This window comes from Dama dama, chromosome 11, assembly GCF_033118175.1.
Source record: "Dama dama isolate Ldn47 chromosome 11, ASM3311817v1, whole genome shotgun sequence".
Taxonomy (NCBI): Eukaryota; Metazoa; Chordata; class Mammalia; order Artiodactyla; family Cervidae; genus Dama; species Dama dama.
This window is the reverse complement of record NC_083691.1, coordinates 3,615,947-3,631,670: the sequence shown is the minus strand read 5'-3', so window position 1 is coordinate 3,631,670 and position 15,724 is coordinate 3,615,947. Positions and strand designations below refer to the sequence as shown.

General features: G+C 62.4%; 1 protein-coding gene across 5 annotated transcripts in view; it reads left to right on the top strand.

Annotated features, from left to right (window-relative positions):
* KCNT1 (potassium sodium-activated channel subfamily T member 1) overlaps positions 1–15,724 on the top strand; it is a 58,434-nt gene that overhangs the window by 31,761 nt on the left and 10,949 nt on the right. For all 5 annotated transcript variants that reach the window (XM_061154308.1, XM_061154309.1, XM_061154312.1 and 2 more), the window contains exons 4-23: positions 612–668; positions 2,002–2,050; positions 2,143–2,202; positions 2,417–2,491; positions 2,559–2,642; positions 3,257–3,351; positions 4,350–4,530; positions 7,056–7,220; positions 7,617–7,753; positions 8,668–8,731; positions 8,839–8,947; positions 9,320–9,428; positions 10,196–10,345; positions 10,620–10,858; positions 11,102–11,336; positions 12,574–12,679; positions 14,459–14,631; positions 15,018–15,089; positions 15,197–15,331; positions 15,438–15,549. In XM_061154308.1, the coding sequence (XP_061010291.1) occupies positions 612–668; positions 2,002–2,050; positions 2,143–2,202; positions 2,417–2,491; positions 2,559–2,642; positions 3,257–3,351; positions 4,350–4,530; positions 7,056–7,220; positions 7,617–7,753; positions 8,668–8,731; positions 8,839–8,947; positions 9,320–9,428; positions 10,196–10,345; positions 10,620–10,858; positions 11,102–11,336; positions 12,574–12,679; positions 14,459–14,631; positions 15,018–15,089; positions 15,197–15,331; positions 15,438–15,549 (2,407 nt within the window). The remainder of the gene's footprint in view (positions 1–611; positions 669–2,001; positions 2,051–2,142; positions 2,203–2,416; positions 2,492–2,558; positions 2,643–3,256; positions 3,352–4,349; positions 4,531–7,055; positions 7,221–7,616; positions 7,754–8,667; positions 8,732–8,838; positions 8,948–9,319; positions 9,429–10,195; positions 10,346–10,619; positions 10,859–11,101; positions 11,337–12,573; positions 12,680–14,458; positions 14,632–15,017; positions 15,090–15,196; positions 15,332–15,437; positions 15,550–15,724) is intronic.

Below are 15,724 nucleotides of genomic sequence, written 5' to 3'. Positions count from 1 at the left end.
TTCTGTCCTTTATTGAGCCCATCTTTGCATGAAATTTTCCCTTGATATCTCTAATTTTCTTGAAGAGATCTCTAATCTTTCCCATTCTATTGTGTTTCTCTATATCTTTGCACCGATCACTGAGAAAGGCTTTCTTATCTCTCCTTGTTATTCTTTGGAACTCTGTGTTCAAATGGCTATATCTTTCATTTTCTCCTTTGCCTTTCTTATCTCTTCTTAGCTATTTATGAGGCCTCCTCAGACAACCATTTTGCCTTTTTGCATTTCTTTTCCTTGGGGATGGTCTTGATCCCTGCCCTCCTCCTCAGAGACCCTCCTCCTCAGAGACCCTCCCCATGCCCCTCCTCCCCAGAGACCCTCTTCCCCAGAGACCCCTCCCCTGCCCCTCCTCCTCAGAGATTCTCCTCCTCAGAGACCTTCCCTACAGCCTCTGCGGGTTGGGAACAGGCTTAGTGTTAGAATTCAGATGCCCATCTGAGATGTGGGGCCTGGCCCTGGGTTGGGGAGAGTGCTCCCCACACGCCCTGAGCCCATGTCAACCCTGGAAGGGTCTGGTCCCTTCAGGGGCGATGCCGGGAGGGGCTGCGGCGGCCAGCTCTGTCTCTCCACAGCTGGGGCTGCCCGAAGCAGAATTACACCTTCAATGAGTCGTCCTCCGAGATCAACTGGTGAGTGTGCCTCCCAGCTCCCGCTCAGAGGTCCGGGGCAGGGCGGGGTGGCCAAAGGGTGACGCTGCCCAGGCCCCCAGGACAGATGCCCAGTCACAGCCAGAGAACCTCCTGGGATCCCCAGGACCTGGCCGAGCAGTAAGAACACTGGGGCGGCCCCGCGGGGTACAGCCCCTGAGCCCCTGGGAGCAACCTAAGGCTGACAGTGGGTGTCACCAGGAGCCGGCTTGGCCCAGTGCCCTTCTGTGATGCCCTCCAGCCCTAGGGGCCCTGGGTGAGAGGAGACAGACAGGAAGGACCTGCCAGAGGGTCAGCCGCGGCCTCTGCGATCCATGATCCTTTGGCCAAAGAGAGCAGGTGCCATGGTCAGGCAGTAAGAGGTGCCCCCAGAGTGGTGGCGGCACCTGGGCCGGAGGTTAGGACGAGCTCCAGGGCCTTGGCCACCTCCCTGATGGAGGCATCTCCCTTCCAGCCTCCCCACACCCACAGCCCCCTCTCGCCTTACTCCCTCACCCACGCCCCTCCCCTGGCGCCCTGGCCCAGCCTTGCGGGTCAGTCCTGGCGCTCCACAGCAGCAGGATGGGTCTGCCAAGCCCTGGCCACTCTTCCCAGCCGGGTCACCTGTCCCTGGGAGGCAAGAGGGTCAGGATCGCAGGGACACGTAGGGACACGCCAGCCCTCCCTTCACACCGGGCCCTGGAAGCCCTTCCTTTCTGGCCCAGTGGGGGCAGGACAGCTTCTGAGCCCAGCCCGACTCCCGCCCAAAGGAAGGCCTGGGGCTTTCAGTCTGTCTCTTGGTGGAGAAAGTCACTACCCAAGACCTGGCTGCAGCAGGGGCCCCCGAGGGTCAGGCCTTGGCCGTCTGTGCCTGGGGAGGGTGGGCAGGGTCAGCGCATAGCTCAGCCGTCTGGCCCCTCCTGCTGGTCTCACCCCAACCATTGTCCAGAGGCTGCGTCTGGGCAGGGACGCCCCCTCTCCCATGTCACGCCCCTCAAGGGTGCCACGTGGGTTATAGTCGAGGAAGAACCTGAAGTCAGGAAACCCGAGAGCATGGACGACCAGCACAGCCCCCGTGCAGGGCACAGGAACCTGGACGAGAAGCAGTGGCCACCTGGGGCCGCCAGGCCTGTCCCCAGAGCAGCCTGCTCAGGCCTGGTCTCACAGGCCCCTCCCCGAGGCCTCCTTCCTGGAGGAACCGCCCCTCCCCTCCTGCTCTCAGCCCCTCAAGGGCAAGGCTGCCGCCCACTGTCCAGCTCAAGGAGCAGCCTGGGATCGGCGGAGGCCCGGGTGGCTGGGGACTCCCAGCCTGGGGCTCACCTCCCTCTTTCTCCAGGGCCCCCATCCTGTGGGTGGAGAGGAAGGTGGCTCTGTGGGCCGTTCAGGTGAGTGGGGCGCGGGGGGGGGAGGGCGCGGCTCCGGTGGGCCCTGCTGCCCCCTGGCCCTGCTCAGAGGCTCCGTTCCCTCCCTACCCCAGGTCATCGTGGCCATCATCAGCTTCCTGGAAACCATGCTTCTCATTTACCTCAGCTACAAAGTGAGTGCCCCCAGGTCTGGCCCTGCCCCGGAGCCCCCCTCCACTGACACCCTCCGCCGGCCCCCTCCCCCAGCCCCTTGCACCCCTTCCTCCAGCCCCCAGTCTCACCCCCTGACCTCCCACTGGCTCAGTTTGTCTCTATCCTCAGCCCCCGCCCCACCCCAGTGCCCCCTCCCTGCCATCCGCTCTGAAGCCCATCCCCTTGGCTCCCCAGGGCAACATCTGGGAGCAGATCTTCCGCGTGTCCTTCATCCTGGAGATGATCAACACGCTGCCCTTCATCATCACGGTGGGTGAGCCGCAGGCCAAGGCGGGGGCCGCCGAGACCCCCGCCCCCTGACCCGTCTCCTCCGCAGATATTCTGGCCGCCGCTGCGGAACCTGTTCATCCCCGTGTTTCTGAACTGCTGGCTGGCCAAGCACGCCCTGGAGAACATGATTGTAAGCCCCCACCCCCTGCCCCCCGCCCCCACCACTGCCTCACCTCTGTGAGGTGCCCCAGGACCCCGGGGCACCGCTTGCCATGCCCTGGTCCTGGGGGGAGCTGGCCTGCTCCCTTGGTGCCCAGGAGGCTGGGTGAGCAGCAGACACACGTGTGTCTGTCACCACAAGATGCCCTCACACCTCGTTCCTGACCGGCTGGAGCCCCATCCCTGATGCCCCGTGGACAGTCACCCCAGCCTGTCCCTGACCCTGGAATCATGGCTGGGGGAGGAAGAGGGTGAACATACACGTGAGATTGGGTGGGCCCTGAGACCCAGGGTCACGGGCAGCCCCTGTGCTGAGCAAGAGCCATTTCCTCCCAGGGAGCCCCCCGCCACACACCTACCAGCCCAGGCCTTGTCTCACCACCCCCCCAAACCCAGCTGCAAAGGGCGGGGTCGGGGCTGAGGTCACGGCCTCTGGCCTATACATGGCGGGGAGCGAGAGAGCTGAGGCCGGATGGAGCCCTTCCCCTTCTCGCTCACCTGTGTCCCGGACCTCCGGCGGACCTGCGGCGGGAAGGGCCCTGGGCTCCGTCCCGCCCAGGCTGAGCGCCGCATCCTGCCCCGCAGAACGACTTCCACCGCGCCATCCTGCGCTCGCAGTCGGCCATGTTCAACCAGGTCCTCATCCTCTTCTGCACTCTGCTGTGCCTGGTCTTCACGGGGTGAGTCCCTGCGGGCAGCCGCCCGCCCTTCCCGGGCAGGGCCGGGCCCTCGCATCCAAGAGGCCGGGCGGGCCTCAGGGTGGTGGGAGGCAGCCCGACCGGGACGGAGGGCCAGGAGGCAGCTCGGAGCCCACGTTCCAGACCAGAGCTGCCCAAGTCCAGCTCCTCCGGGGTCCAGGACACGGCGTCAGGAGGGGCACCGGCTCTCGGCCGGGTGGGGACCCTGGTCTCAAGGCCTAGCTGAGAATAAGGTCTGGGAGTCGCCGGAGTAAGAGGTGGGGGGCCTGGAGGGGAGACCCCATCCCCCTGCATGCCTACCCCAGGCCAGGACAGGGCAGGCCCCAAGGCCATTTGCCTCCTACCCTCCCTCCCCGCTGCCAAAAAAAACCACACAGACCTGAGTGGAGCAGGCTGGGGTGTCTGCAGGGTGGGAAGCTCCAGGGTGATTCAGCCCGCCCCCTCCCCGCAGCCAGCGCGTCCGCTGGGGAGGGTCCCTGTGTGCTGCCGCGTGTGTGCACTGTGGGCCCCCAGGCCCTGCCAGCAGCGCCTCCCCGCTTGGGGACAGGACGTGGGGCCACGGGAGTGGCAAGGAGGCTGGTCCAGCTCTGTGCAGGGCAGGGGGCTACGTGTGCCCCATGCATCTGACCCCAGGGTGAGGATGAGGCTCTGAGTGGGCAGCAGATGGGGCTCACAGCCTGGATGGCCACATCCACCCCCTCGGGCCTCAAGCTCACACTGAGCCCACGCAGGGCTGTGTCCACCCTCACGGCCAGTTTTCCAAGGGACTCAAAGGAGCCTCGGGGCCAGAAAGGAATGTCGGGTAGGAGGAACGTGCTGGGTGTGCCAGCTCTGTCGGCCGGGGTCGGGAAGCGCCCGGCTGGACTCAGGCCCAGGCTGGGGGCTGTGTGGGTGACGAAGGACAGGAGCCGCAGGCAGGGAGAGCCTCACTCCGGGACCTGGGTGGCTGAGGCCCCACCGCCGCCCCTCCCCGGCTCTAGGACCTGCGGCATCCAGCATCTGGAGCGTGCGGGTGACAACCTGTCCCTCCTGACATCCTTCTACTTCTGCATCGTCACCTTCTCCACCGTGGGCTATGGGGACGTGACGCCCAAGATCTGGCCGTCCCAGCTGCTGGTGGTCATCATGATCTGCGTGGCCTTGGTGGTGCTCCCGCTACAGGTGAGCTCTGCCCGGGAGCAGAGCCAATGGGGGCGGGGGATATGGCTTCCTGGGGTGGGGGGGTCTGTAATCAGGGAGGCTGCTGTGTCAGGACAGGGCGGGCAGGGAGCGGCGCTCTCAGACGGCTCCCCAGGACCTTTGCCGAGTCTGGAGAGGGAGGGGTGCCAGGGTCTCCCGCAGGCTGGGAATCAGGAGTCCTCAGCCGGTGCAGCAGCAGCTGCGAGGACCACGTGGCACACAGCTGCTTCCTGTCTCCTGTCACCTGTCACCAAGGCCGATCTGCCAGCTGAGCGCTATGGGGGCAGTGCGGGACTCCACCTGTGTTCAGATAAAAGGTAGAGGCCCAGAGTCGGGGCCAGGCAGCTGTAGGCACTGCCCCCTGCAGCCTTTAAGAGGGCAGGAAAAGGTCCAGGGAAGGATCAGGACAGACTGTGGGGAGCCAGACCTCATGGTGGACACTTGGGGTTTGGAGGGATGGGGGCAGGGGAGGCACCTAACTGTGGCTATAATGGGGCCCAGTCCACCCAGGGAGTCCTCTGCTGACCTTGAGCTCAACTCCTCACCCCCATTCCCACCCCCACTCTATAGCTCAGAACCCCAGCCTCAGCTGACACCCTCTCTCCCCCACTTCCCCCAGTCCAGGAAAGCCAGTGTCACCCTCTATCAGTGATGAAAAAGATGGTCCCAGTTACCATTCGGCATTCTTCTTTTTTTTTTTTATTTACCGTTTCTTTATTTGGCTGCACCGGGTCTTAGTTACAACACGTGGGTTCTTCGATCTTCATTGTGACATGCAGGATCTTTAGTTGTGGCAGGCGGGATCTAGTTCCCTGACCAGTGATCAAACCCAGGCCCCACTGTGCTGGGAGCTTGGAGTCTTAGCCACTGGATTGCCAGGGAAGCCCCTGTCCTTCATTCTCCCTTAAACCACGTTCACCAGTTAGTGTCCTTAGAGATGATGACAGTGAAAACGGCCACCAGTAAATGTCCCTCCCAGAGTAACAGTGACAACAGCTGACAGCATCCTCCCCACTCGGGGCTGAGTTGTCATGTGGTGCTTCCTGCGGCTGTTGGAAGGTGGGGGCTTGAACCAGAGGAATCCACTCTCTTACGGGCTTCTCCAGTGGCTCAGTGGTCAAGAATCCCCCTGCAATGCAGGAGACCCCAGTTAAATTCCTGGGTTGGAAAGATCCTGGGTTGGGAGAAGGGAAAGGCTACCTACTCCAGTATTCTGGCCTGGAGAATTCCATGGATTGTATAGTCCGTGGGGTCGCAAAGAGTCAGACGCGACTGGGCAACTTTCACTTCACTAATTCTGTTTGATCTCATCTTAATGCATTACATCTGCAAAGACTCTATTTCCACATAAGGTCACATTCGGAAGTTCTGGGTGGACAGGATTCCAGGGGTCATTGTTGGATCCTCTATAAGCAGGCCTTTTGCCCCTCACTGCAGCCCTGGGAGGCAGGCACTGTCAGGCCGTTTTGCAGATGAGCTGTGCACCTGTGACACGTGGGGCTGGAACCCACGTGTCTGCCGTCAGAGCCCCGACTCTGCACAGGTCTCAGGGATCACCCTGGGGTCTCTGGCCCCTCCCAGCAGGACCCAGTTCTGTGCTTCAAGGCCACAGGGTCTTGTTAGTAGAACCTAATAGGTACTCAATAAATTCAGTGAGATGATCTCAACCTAGATATAGTACATCGACCAGAGCAGGTGAGCATGAGTGGGGGTGGCTGCTGGCACTGATTTTAAATCATGTGGGAAAAATAAATGACCTCAGTGCTTGGGATGAAAACAGTCAGAGACTTTTATGGGACCTGGCTGTCACCTACAGACATGGAATCACACTGCAGAGGGAGGCCCTGGGCGGATCAGCACCGCGGACAGCTCCGCGGGGCCCTGGCATCTCCCTCACTCACCCTGCCCACCTTTATGTCTCTGTCATTGTCCTATTTTTAAAAAGGGTTGCCAAAGCTCATTGTCAGGAGGTTTGGGTCAGGGTAGATGCAGGCTGCTGCCTCGAATCACCCACAACCTTGACTTGGGCTCAGAACCACGGTACTCAAAGTGTTCCTTTCACATGGGGAGTCTGGGTCCCTAATTCTGTGGCTGAGAATTCCCTAAGACGCATCCAAGTTTCTCCAAATGTGTCTCAGGTGTGGACAGAGACCCAAAGGTCATGTAGTTACCTGGATGTCCAGAGTACATGCTTTAGCATCCACTAACGGTCAGTTGGCCATCTGAGGCCGGGAGCTCGACCTGCCGCAAATCTGCTACCCCACACACGAGCCAGACCGTCCACTGTGCTCCCACCTGGCCCCTTGGGTTACCTGTGCCACAAACATCCAAGGCCTTCCGAGACATGGTCGGGACGGGGCTCCATCCTTGCCCTGCCTCCTCTGGCCTGCTCTGGTCTCCACCCTTCGTGCCCAGTGCGGGCTGGTTATCAGCCTTCTTGCCCTGCTCTGTGCTGTCGCAGTTCCTGGAGCCCCAGGTCACCTGGCGCTCACACGCTTTACCTGCAGTTTGAGGAACTCGTCTACCTGTGGATGGAGCGGCAGAAGTCGGGGGGCAACTACAGCCGCCACCGGGCCCAGACGGAGAAGCATGTGATCCTGTGCGTGAGCTCCCTCAAGATCGACCTGCTCATGGACTTTCTGAACGAGTTCTACGCACATCCACGGTTGCAGGTGAGGCCCCGCCCGTGGCCCCGCCCCGCTGCAGGTGAGGCCCCGCCCACGGTCCCACCCACAGTGTGCTGAGGCCCCGCCCATGGTCCCACCCACGGCTGTGCTGAGGCCCCGCCCACGGTCCCACCCACAGCTGCGCTGAGGCCCCGCCCACAGCCCCATCCGGACCCAGAACCCCCTGAGCTCTCTGGGCCTCTGTTTTCCTGCCTATGGGGTGGAGTCTGGATGGTCTCCCACATTGTAGGGGGTGGGTCTGTAGCGTCCTGCCTTTCCTGCCTGCCGTCACAGAGAAGGCTGGGGGTCCCGAGAGGCTGTACGGAGGTGAAAGCAGTAGGAAGGCAGGATGGGCAGGGCGCCGGCGAGCTTGCCAGGGGGCTGACGGTGCCCTACCTGCAGGACTATTACGTCGTCATCCTGTGCCCCACGGAGATGGACATCCAGGTTCGCAGGGTCCTGCAGATCCCCCTGTGGTCCCAGCGGGTCATCTACCTCCAGGGCTCCGCACTCAAGGATCAGGACCTCATGCGGGCCAAGTGAGAGCCCGGCTGCGGGGAGGGTGCGGTCCTGCGCCGGCCAGCCTAAGCGGCGGCCCTGAGCACTACGCCAGCCGGGAGGGGCCATCAGCCGGGCAGCAGCTCCAGCTTTGTGCCTGCTGCTCGCCCAGGCCAGCCGGGCCCCTCACTGACCCCCGCACAGCCTTCTGGGCAAGCCCACCAGCTCCTCTCCCACCTGCCTGGTGTTTGTCTGGGGGCGAGGCGGGGGTTGCTACAGCTGTGCCTCGGGTGGGAAACTGAGGCTGTGGGTGGATATTCTTCTCAAGATGAGGTGACAGGGTGACTTGAGGTAAGGAGACTGAGTTGTGAACAGAACTTTCCAGGATCTGCTGCAGCACATTCTGAGACACCCGGGAGGGCCCCCCCCCCACCCCCGGAGGGGCCCCCGCCATTCGTCACCATTTTATTATGGAGCCTGATGTAACCTTCGTGGTGAAACGGTGAAATGTGGGTTGTATGGAGGCCAAGGCAGCAGGAGCCCGGGTAGCCAGGGCCCCCATCCACCCATCTCCTGAGACCAGGAATCAAGGGCCCGACAGGGACTAGTAGGGGGTGCAGGGTGATGGGGTGGGAGGCACCAGGCCTCCCTGCCCTGGGGCAAGTGGACTATTTCTCAGGCGGCCTTTCTGCAGCCAGGGGCTGGGGGCGGGGCATGAGGGGAGCAGACCTGGCCATCCCCAGATCTCAGGCAGCCTGTCCCAGGAGGGGACAGGACAGCAGGTGGGGTCCAGCATCTCTGCCACCAAGCGCACCCCCCTTCCATGCCCCAGCCCCACTCTGGGTGTGTGGGGGCCCATCCTCAGCCCATCCTGGGCTAGTCAGAGTGAGACGGGGTCCTGATGGCCCAGACAGGGACAGCCGGTCCTGTGGTGCTCAGACCTGGTGCTTTGCAGGATGGACAACGGGGAGGCCTGCTTTATTCTCAGCAGCCGGAACGAGGTGGACCGCACCGCGGCGGTGAGTGCCCCCGGCCACCAGTCCCCCACCTGCCCGCCAGCTAGAGGGCAGAGCCCCTCCCCCAGCCTCTGGCTGCCCTCAGCAGTGACCGTGGCCTCCCTGCTCAGGACCACCAGACCATCCTGCGCGCCTGGGCCGTGAAGGACTTCGCCCCGAACTGCCCCCTCTACGTCCAGATCCTCAAACCTGAGAACAAGTTTCATGTCAAGTTTGCAGGTATGTTTGGTCAGGAGAGGGGCGCCCATGTGCTCCAAGGGGAGCGTGCTGGGGCTGGGGGTGGGGTTGAGGCAGAGCCCATGCAGATGCTGCAGCTGGGAGCCTGGGGGTCAGTGAGGGCAGGAGCCAAGGGCAGGGGAGGGGCAGGAACACCGTCTGATGAGCACCTCTAAGGTGAGCAAATCTATGCTGGACACCTGGAGGCCAAAAGGTGTGGCCAGCTCCCTCCCCCCACCCCATCTCTGGAGAAGAGCCAGGAGAGTTAACAGGCTCGGGAAGGTGGGGCTGGAGGGAGCCTTCTAGGGAGGCAGGGGACGCCTACTGTGGCGGACAGTGAGAGCGGCGCAGTGACCCTGACCCTCCTGCCCGCAGAGCACGTGGTCTGCGAGGAGGAGTGCAAGTACGCCATGCTGGCCCTCAACTGCATCTGCCCGGCCACCTCCACCCTCATCACCCTGCTGGTGCACACGTCCCGTGGCCAGTGAGTTCTGCCCCGGGTCCACCACGTGGCATGCAGTGTGCTGCCCGGGAGAGGAGCAGACACTGGGGGCAAGGGACGTGTTGAGGAGCCTGTGATGGGAGGGGGTGAGAAGCCCGAGATGGGAGCTGGTGGCGACCTGGGAGGACCCAGCTGCGAAACAGTAGGTCCCTTGTCACTCGAGGAGTGGGAGCTGGGGGCGGCCTTGGGGCTGCAGGGAATCACAGGCAGGGCCCTCCATGGAGCAGAGGGCCTAGTCGGGGGTGGGGCTCAGGAGAGCCACCGGGTCTAGAAACAGCAATAGTGGCGGGGGTGGGGGGTGGTTGGGGGGACACGCTTGGCCTGTGGGAGAAGGCGCGTTGGTGTTTGGCACCTGAGCTGGGGTCCCAGGTAGAGCGGGAGGTGAAGGGCTGCCCTGGGACAGAGGAGGGGTGTCATCTCTCTAGCTGGACACCCCAACAGGTGGCCTTGGCTCCTTGTGGGGTCTGGGTGGCCCTTGGGGAGGGACCAAGCAGATGTCGGAGGACCCACAGCCCACAGAGGCCGGTCTTGACTCTGAAACCTTTTGACGCCCCCTAAAAGCCGGACCATTATGTTCACAGCTCTTTAAAACTGGCCGAGGGACCCATCTGGCCACACCCGGGTCTAGTCTCCCACAGACGGGGAAGGGCGGGGTCAGGGGTCACGTTGGCTTCCACCCACCCTGGAAGCCTGGAAGCGGCCAGGCCAGGCGGGGCAACGGTGGGGGTGACGTCCTGCCCACACCCCAGGGAAGGCCAGGACTCTCCAGAGCAGTGGCAGCGCATGTACGGACGCTGCTCGGGCAACGAGGTCTACCACGTGCGCATGGGGGACAGCAAGTTCTTCCGCGAGTACGAGGGCAAGAGCTTCACCTACGCCGCCTTCCACGCGCACAAGAAGTAGGGCCCCTTGCACCCTGTCCAAGCCCGGGAGGGAGGGGGCGCTGGGCGGGGCTCGGAGGCGGAAGTGGGCGGGGCCTCGCCGGGCGTCTGGTGGGTGGGCGGGGCCTCGGGGCCGGACGCCACGCCCACTCAGCGTGAGACCTGCGCCCAGCACCTCTCTCTGAGGCGACCCTGGGTGGGTCTTCGGGTCGAGCGGGAAGAGGTCCCGACTCCTACGAGGAGCCCGAGAGGGGCAGCTCTGGCCTCCACCCCCATCCGTCCGTCCACCCAGGTACGGCGTGTGCCTCATGGGCTTGAAACGCGAGGACAACAAGAGCATCCTGCTGAACCCAGGCCCGCGGCACATCCTGGCGGCCTCTGACACCTGCTTCTACATCAACATCACCAAGGAGGAGAACTCGGCCTTCATCTTCAAGCAGGAGGAAAAGCAGAAGAGGAAGGGCTTCGCGGGGCAGGGGCTGTACGAGGGCTCATCCCGCCTGCCCGTGCACAGCATCATCGCCTCCATGGGTGAGGCCGGGCGCCCGCTCCCGGCTGGGCAAGCGGGCAGGGGCCCCACCCGGAGCCCCCGGTCCTCAGGCCTGCACTAACCCTGGGCAAGCCCCCTCTCTTTGGGCCTCAGTTTGCACATCGGCCCGGCAGGGCCGTCCCTGCCTTCCTGTGGGGACATCACTGTCAGCACTGGGAGGGAACCCCCACCCCCAGGACAGTCCCAGGAGGGGCTGCCAGCCAAGTCCAGCCACTCTGTTCCAGGGACAGTGGCCATGGACCTCCAGAACACGGAGTGCCGGCCTGCACAGAGCGGCGGGGGCGGTGGGGGCAGCAAGCTGGCGCTCCCCACGGAGAACGGCTCAGGCAGCCGGAGGCCCAGCATTGCGCCCGTGCTGGAGGTGGCCGACAGCTCGACCCTGCTGCCTTGCGACCTGCTGAGTGATCAGTCAGAGGATGAGATGACGCCGTCGGATGAAGAGGGGCTGTCCGTGGTGGAGTGAGTGTCTCGGGGTGGGGGAAGGACAGACGCTTTCCTCAGGAGAGGGGGAGGTACAGCATGTGAGTGCCTGGTGCCCAGGAAGAAGTGGCTGGCCAGCACCGGTCCTGGATCCACGCTCTGAACCAGGCTTCCAAATAGCTTCCGCAGAGACCTTGCTTGGCAAGTGGAATCTGGGGACCCAGCTCCTGGGCAGGAAGGCTGTGCTGTATCCCCCTCACCCCTCGTCCTCCTCAACCTCACACTCTGGGCGGGCAGCCAGGCCTCAGTACCACGGCCTACTTGACTGAGGTGGCTGCTCTCTGAGCTTGGCCTGCGGAGCCCTGGGTGAGGTGCCGACCAGGCCTGGAGACTGCTGGCCCATGCTGAACTGTCACGCTGCCCTGGGTTTGAGTCCAGATCTTCCTCTAAGATTATGAGACGGAGAAGACCCCAGTGTGTCCTGGAGTCTCAGCCTCTTGGCCTCGTCCTAAACAGATAGGCAACACCTGACCCCAGGGCCACGGCCAGTCACAGGCCTGCACAGCCCATCCTTCCCAGCTGGCTGTCAGCGTGCTGTGGCCACTCTCTGCTCCTGCCTCTGACCCTGGGGTGGAGTCAATGCACTTTAAAGACGGACTGCTGGGGACTGGCTCCAAGATGAAGGGGGCTCTGCAGGGCTCCTGCACACTTGGAGCAGGTGGCAGACTGGCCTCTGACACTGCCTCCCTTAAGCCAACTGGGGGCCGAGCAGAAGGCCAGCCCCCCTCCAGGTAGCCTGGCTGCCTACCGCCCTATATGTCTGCATTGGGCACTGAGGGGACAGCCAGAAGGTGGGGGGCAGCCTGTGGGGCAACCAGCCCAGCCTGGCCGCCAGTAGAACAGGGGCCGAGGGCCAGCATCTGCCCCGGCGTCGGGGTACTGGGAACACCAGAGTAGGAGCACCCCTTAAGGCTCTTCCGTGTCTCCCAGGCCTGTGTGAGCTTGTGTGTGTGTGTGTGTGTGTGTGTGTGTATGTATGTGTGTGCATTGCATGGAATCTCCTCCGATCTCCAGGGAACAGACACGGGTCCCGATCACAGCCCTCCTTCCTGCCAAGGGGTTGAATATAGGGGTCCTGGGGCTTCCTGGGCGGGAGGAGCAGTGGGGAGGCTCTGAGTGCCCCAGCCCAGTCTGGTCTGCAACGCCTGGCGCCCCCGTGTGGCCACCCAGGGTGCTGGGCACGTGTCTGAGGTTCCTGCCTCTCCCACCCCTCCAGGTATGTGAAGGGCTACCCGCCCAACTCACCCTACATCGGCAGCTCCCCCACCCTGTGCCACCTCCTGCCCGTGAAAGCCCCCTTCTGCTGCCTGCGGCTGGACAAGGTAGGTCACAGCAGAGATGGGGAGGCAGCAGGGACCCTGAGCACATCCTGACTCAAGTCGCACTCCCCACCCCCAACCCCGTGTCCATTTCTGTTGGGGGGGACGCGTTCCCTCCCTCCTGGATCCGCATGCGTGTCCAAGGCGAGGGTGTGCCTCTCCTGACCACAGTCCACTTACCAGGACCAGGATGTGTGTGTCAGACCCTCAGCCCACAGTCCAGCTGCCCTTCTGGCCGGAGGCAGTCCTGACCCACCTCTGCGTGCCCGTCATGCCTGCCTCCCTCCATCTCAAGGGTCCTCGCCCCTGGGACCTCCCCTGGGTCTCTCCCGTATTTGGGGAGCGCAGTCATCGATCTGGTGGAGCGTCCCTGAAGCGGGGCAACACAGCCTTTGCACAGGGAGGGGGCTGGTCCCCCCAGAGGTGCCACGTCCTCCAGGAGGCCTCGCTGTGATGCTGCCTTAGAGCACGCGGCTCGGGCCCACACCTGGTCTCCCTGGAGGAAATACAGCTTCACCTTTGCAGTCAGGACATCACTGAGGGGAGACACGTGGGGACCAGGTACATAAGCTGCTCGTCACCGACCCCCTGATGCGTTTCCTCTGCAGTTGATGGATCGCAGGTTCTAGTTCCTTCCATGTTTGTGTGCACTTTTCCCCGTGAGGAGGTTCTTCCTCTTTCTTAGCCATTGTGTACATCAGTGTGGACTCACTGTTTCACTCAGAGAGTAAACCCGCTGTGCATTACTGCAACATCGGCTTTCTGTGCGGATCCTGCTGGTTTTGACACTCAGATGTTCCTGGTTTTGCTGATGAGGCCTCCAGGTCTTTCCGACATGTCTCCTGGTCTGTGAAGACGTCTGTGCTTCCGAACTAGTGGTGCCCCCCCCATTCTTGTTCCTATTCCAGTCCTGGAACTGGCTGCTGCTCCAAGAAACCTGATTCCTGCTACTGGAAACCACGTTTAGAAACAAGATGGGGATTTGGGGTGCTCACTGCTGCCCTGCATCTGGGCCTCTCCGCAGAGAGCTAGAAAGTGGGCACACACATGACAGAATGTGTGTGCACATGACAAAATGCGTGCACACACATAAAATGTGTATACACCACTCAACAATGTATACACATATGACAAAACATGTGCACACACAAAACATGTACACATGAGGCACACACAACAGAATGCACACGCATGACAAAACATGTACACACAAACATGTATACATATGCACACACTACAGAACATTTATACACATGGCAGAACATGTGCACACAAAATGTGTACACACATGCACACACTATGGAATGTGTATACACATGACAATATGTATGTATATACACAACATGTATACACATGCACATACTACAAAATGTGTACACGTGACAAAACATGTACACACAAAATGTGTATACAACACATGAGAGAATGCGTATACATACAAGATGTGTGTACACACAAGAGAATGTTATATGCATAAGAAATGTGCACACACATACAAAATGTGTACACACATGGCCACGCTACAGAATGTGTACACACAAGACAAAATGTGCACAAACACAAATGTGTCCACCCAGACCCATCTGTGTCTGCATCTGCTAAGGCCACAAGTTCACACGGACACCTCCCTTCCCACGCCCGCAGGGCCCCAGCTCACGCTCTGCGGGGTCTGGTGGGTGGCTGGCCTGTAGCCCCAGTGATACCAGGTACCATTTGGCCTCAGGCTTCCCTAGAGCACCCTCCCTCCCCTCCACGGTTGATTTCAGCATTCTCCCCATCCAGGGCTGCAAGCACAACAGCTACGAAGACGCCAAGGCCTACGGCTTCAAGAACAAGCTGATCATCGTCTCGGCGGAGACGGCGGGCAATGGGCTGTACAACTTCATCGTGCCACTGCGCGCCTACTACCGGCCCCGCCGGGAGCTCAACCCCATTGTGCTGCTGCTGGACAACAAGTGAGGGGCAGAGGGCAGGGCACGGGTGCCCTCAGCTTCGGCGGGGAGAGGGGGCGCGGCCCCGCCCCGCCCGCCCCTTCCACACTCTGGTGCCGCTCCATCATCCTCCCCATGACCATGAACCTCCCCCAGGGCGCACCCCGAGCACCTCTACCCGCAGAGGCCTGCCAGACCCAGACCACAGGGTCTAGTCTCAGCTGTCCTGCCTCCCGGGGCCTTGGCTTCCCCTCGGGGGCAATAAAGAGCAGCCCTGTTGGCCTCTAAAGGCCCCCCGGTCCAAGCCGTCGTGGTCCTGGGGCCCCTGCTCTGCCCAGGTCAGAGCTGGTGTGGGGATGGGGCTGGGGGCGGAGCCTGGTGGACGCCTGCAGGACCTGCTGTGCCCACAGGCCCGACCACCACTTCCTGGAGGCCATCTGCTGCTTTCCCATGGTCTACTACATGGAGGGCTCCGTGGACAAGTAAGGCGCCTCTGGCGGGAGGACCCCCGCTCCCCGCTCCCCTCCTCCCTGGGCGGGCACCCAGGGCCGAGCAGGGGGCGGCCACACCCAAGGCCGTCTCCCCGCAGCCTGGACAGCCTGCTGCAGTGTGGCATCATCTACGCGGACAACCTGGTGGTGGTGGACAAGGAGAGCACCATGAGCGCCGAGGAGGACTACATGGCCGACGCCAAGACCATCGTCAACGTGCAGACCATGTTCCGGTGAGACACGAGGGCCGCCCTGAGCTCCCCCCACGCTGGTGTCCAGGGGCCCCACCCAGAGCCCTCTCCCCACGTCCATGACCAGGCCCACCCCCCTCCCCCGCAGGCTCTTCCCCAGTCTCAGCATCACCACCGAGCTCACCCACCCGTCCAACATGCGCTTCATGCAGTTTCGCGCCAAGGACAGCTACTCTCTAGCTCTCTCCAAACTGGAGAAGGTGAGTGGCCCCTCGTGACCCACCCCTTCCCCACCTGCCCCTGCGTGAACTGCCCCTTCTGACTTTGCCCAGCTGAGGGCCTGCACCAGGCCTGGAGGGCATGGGTGCCTGCCCTCCTCCGGCAGGGTGCTAGCCCCAGCGTGAGGCTTTCGAGCGTGCAGCCCAGAGACTTTAG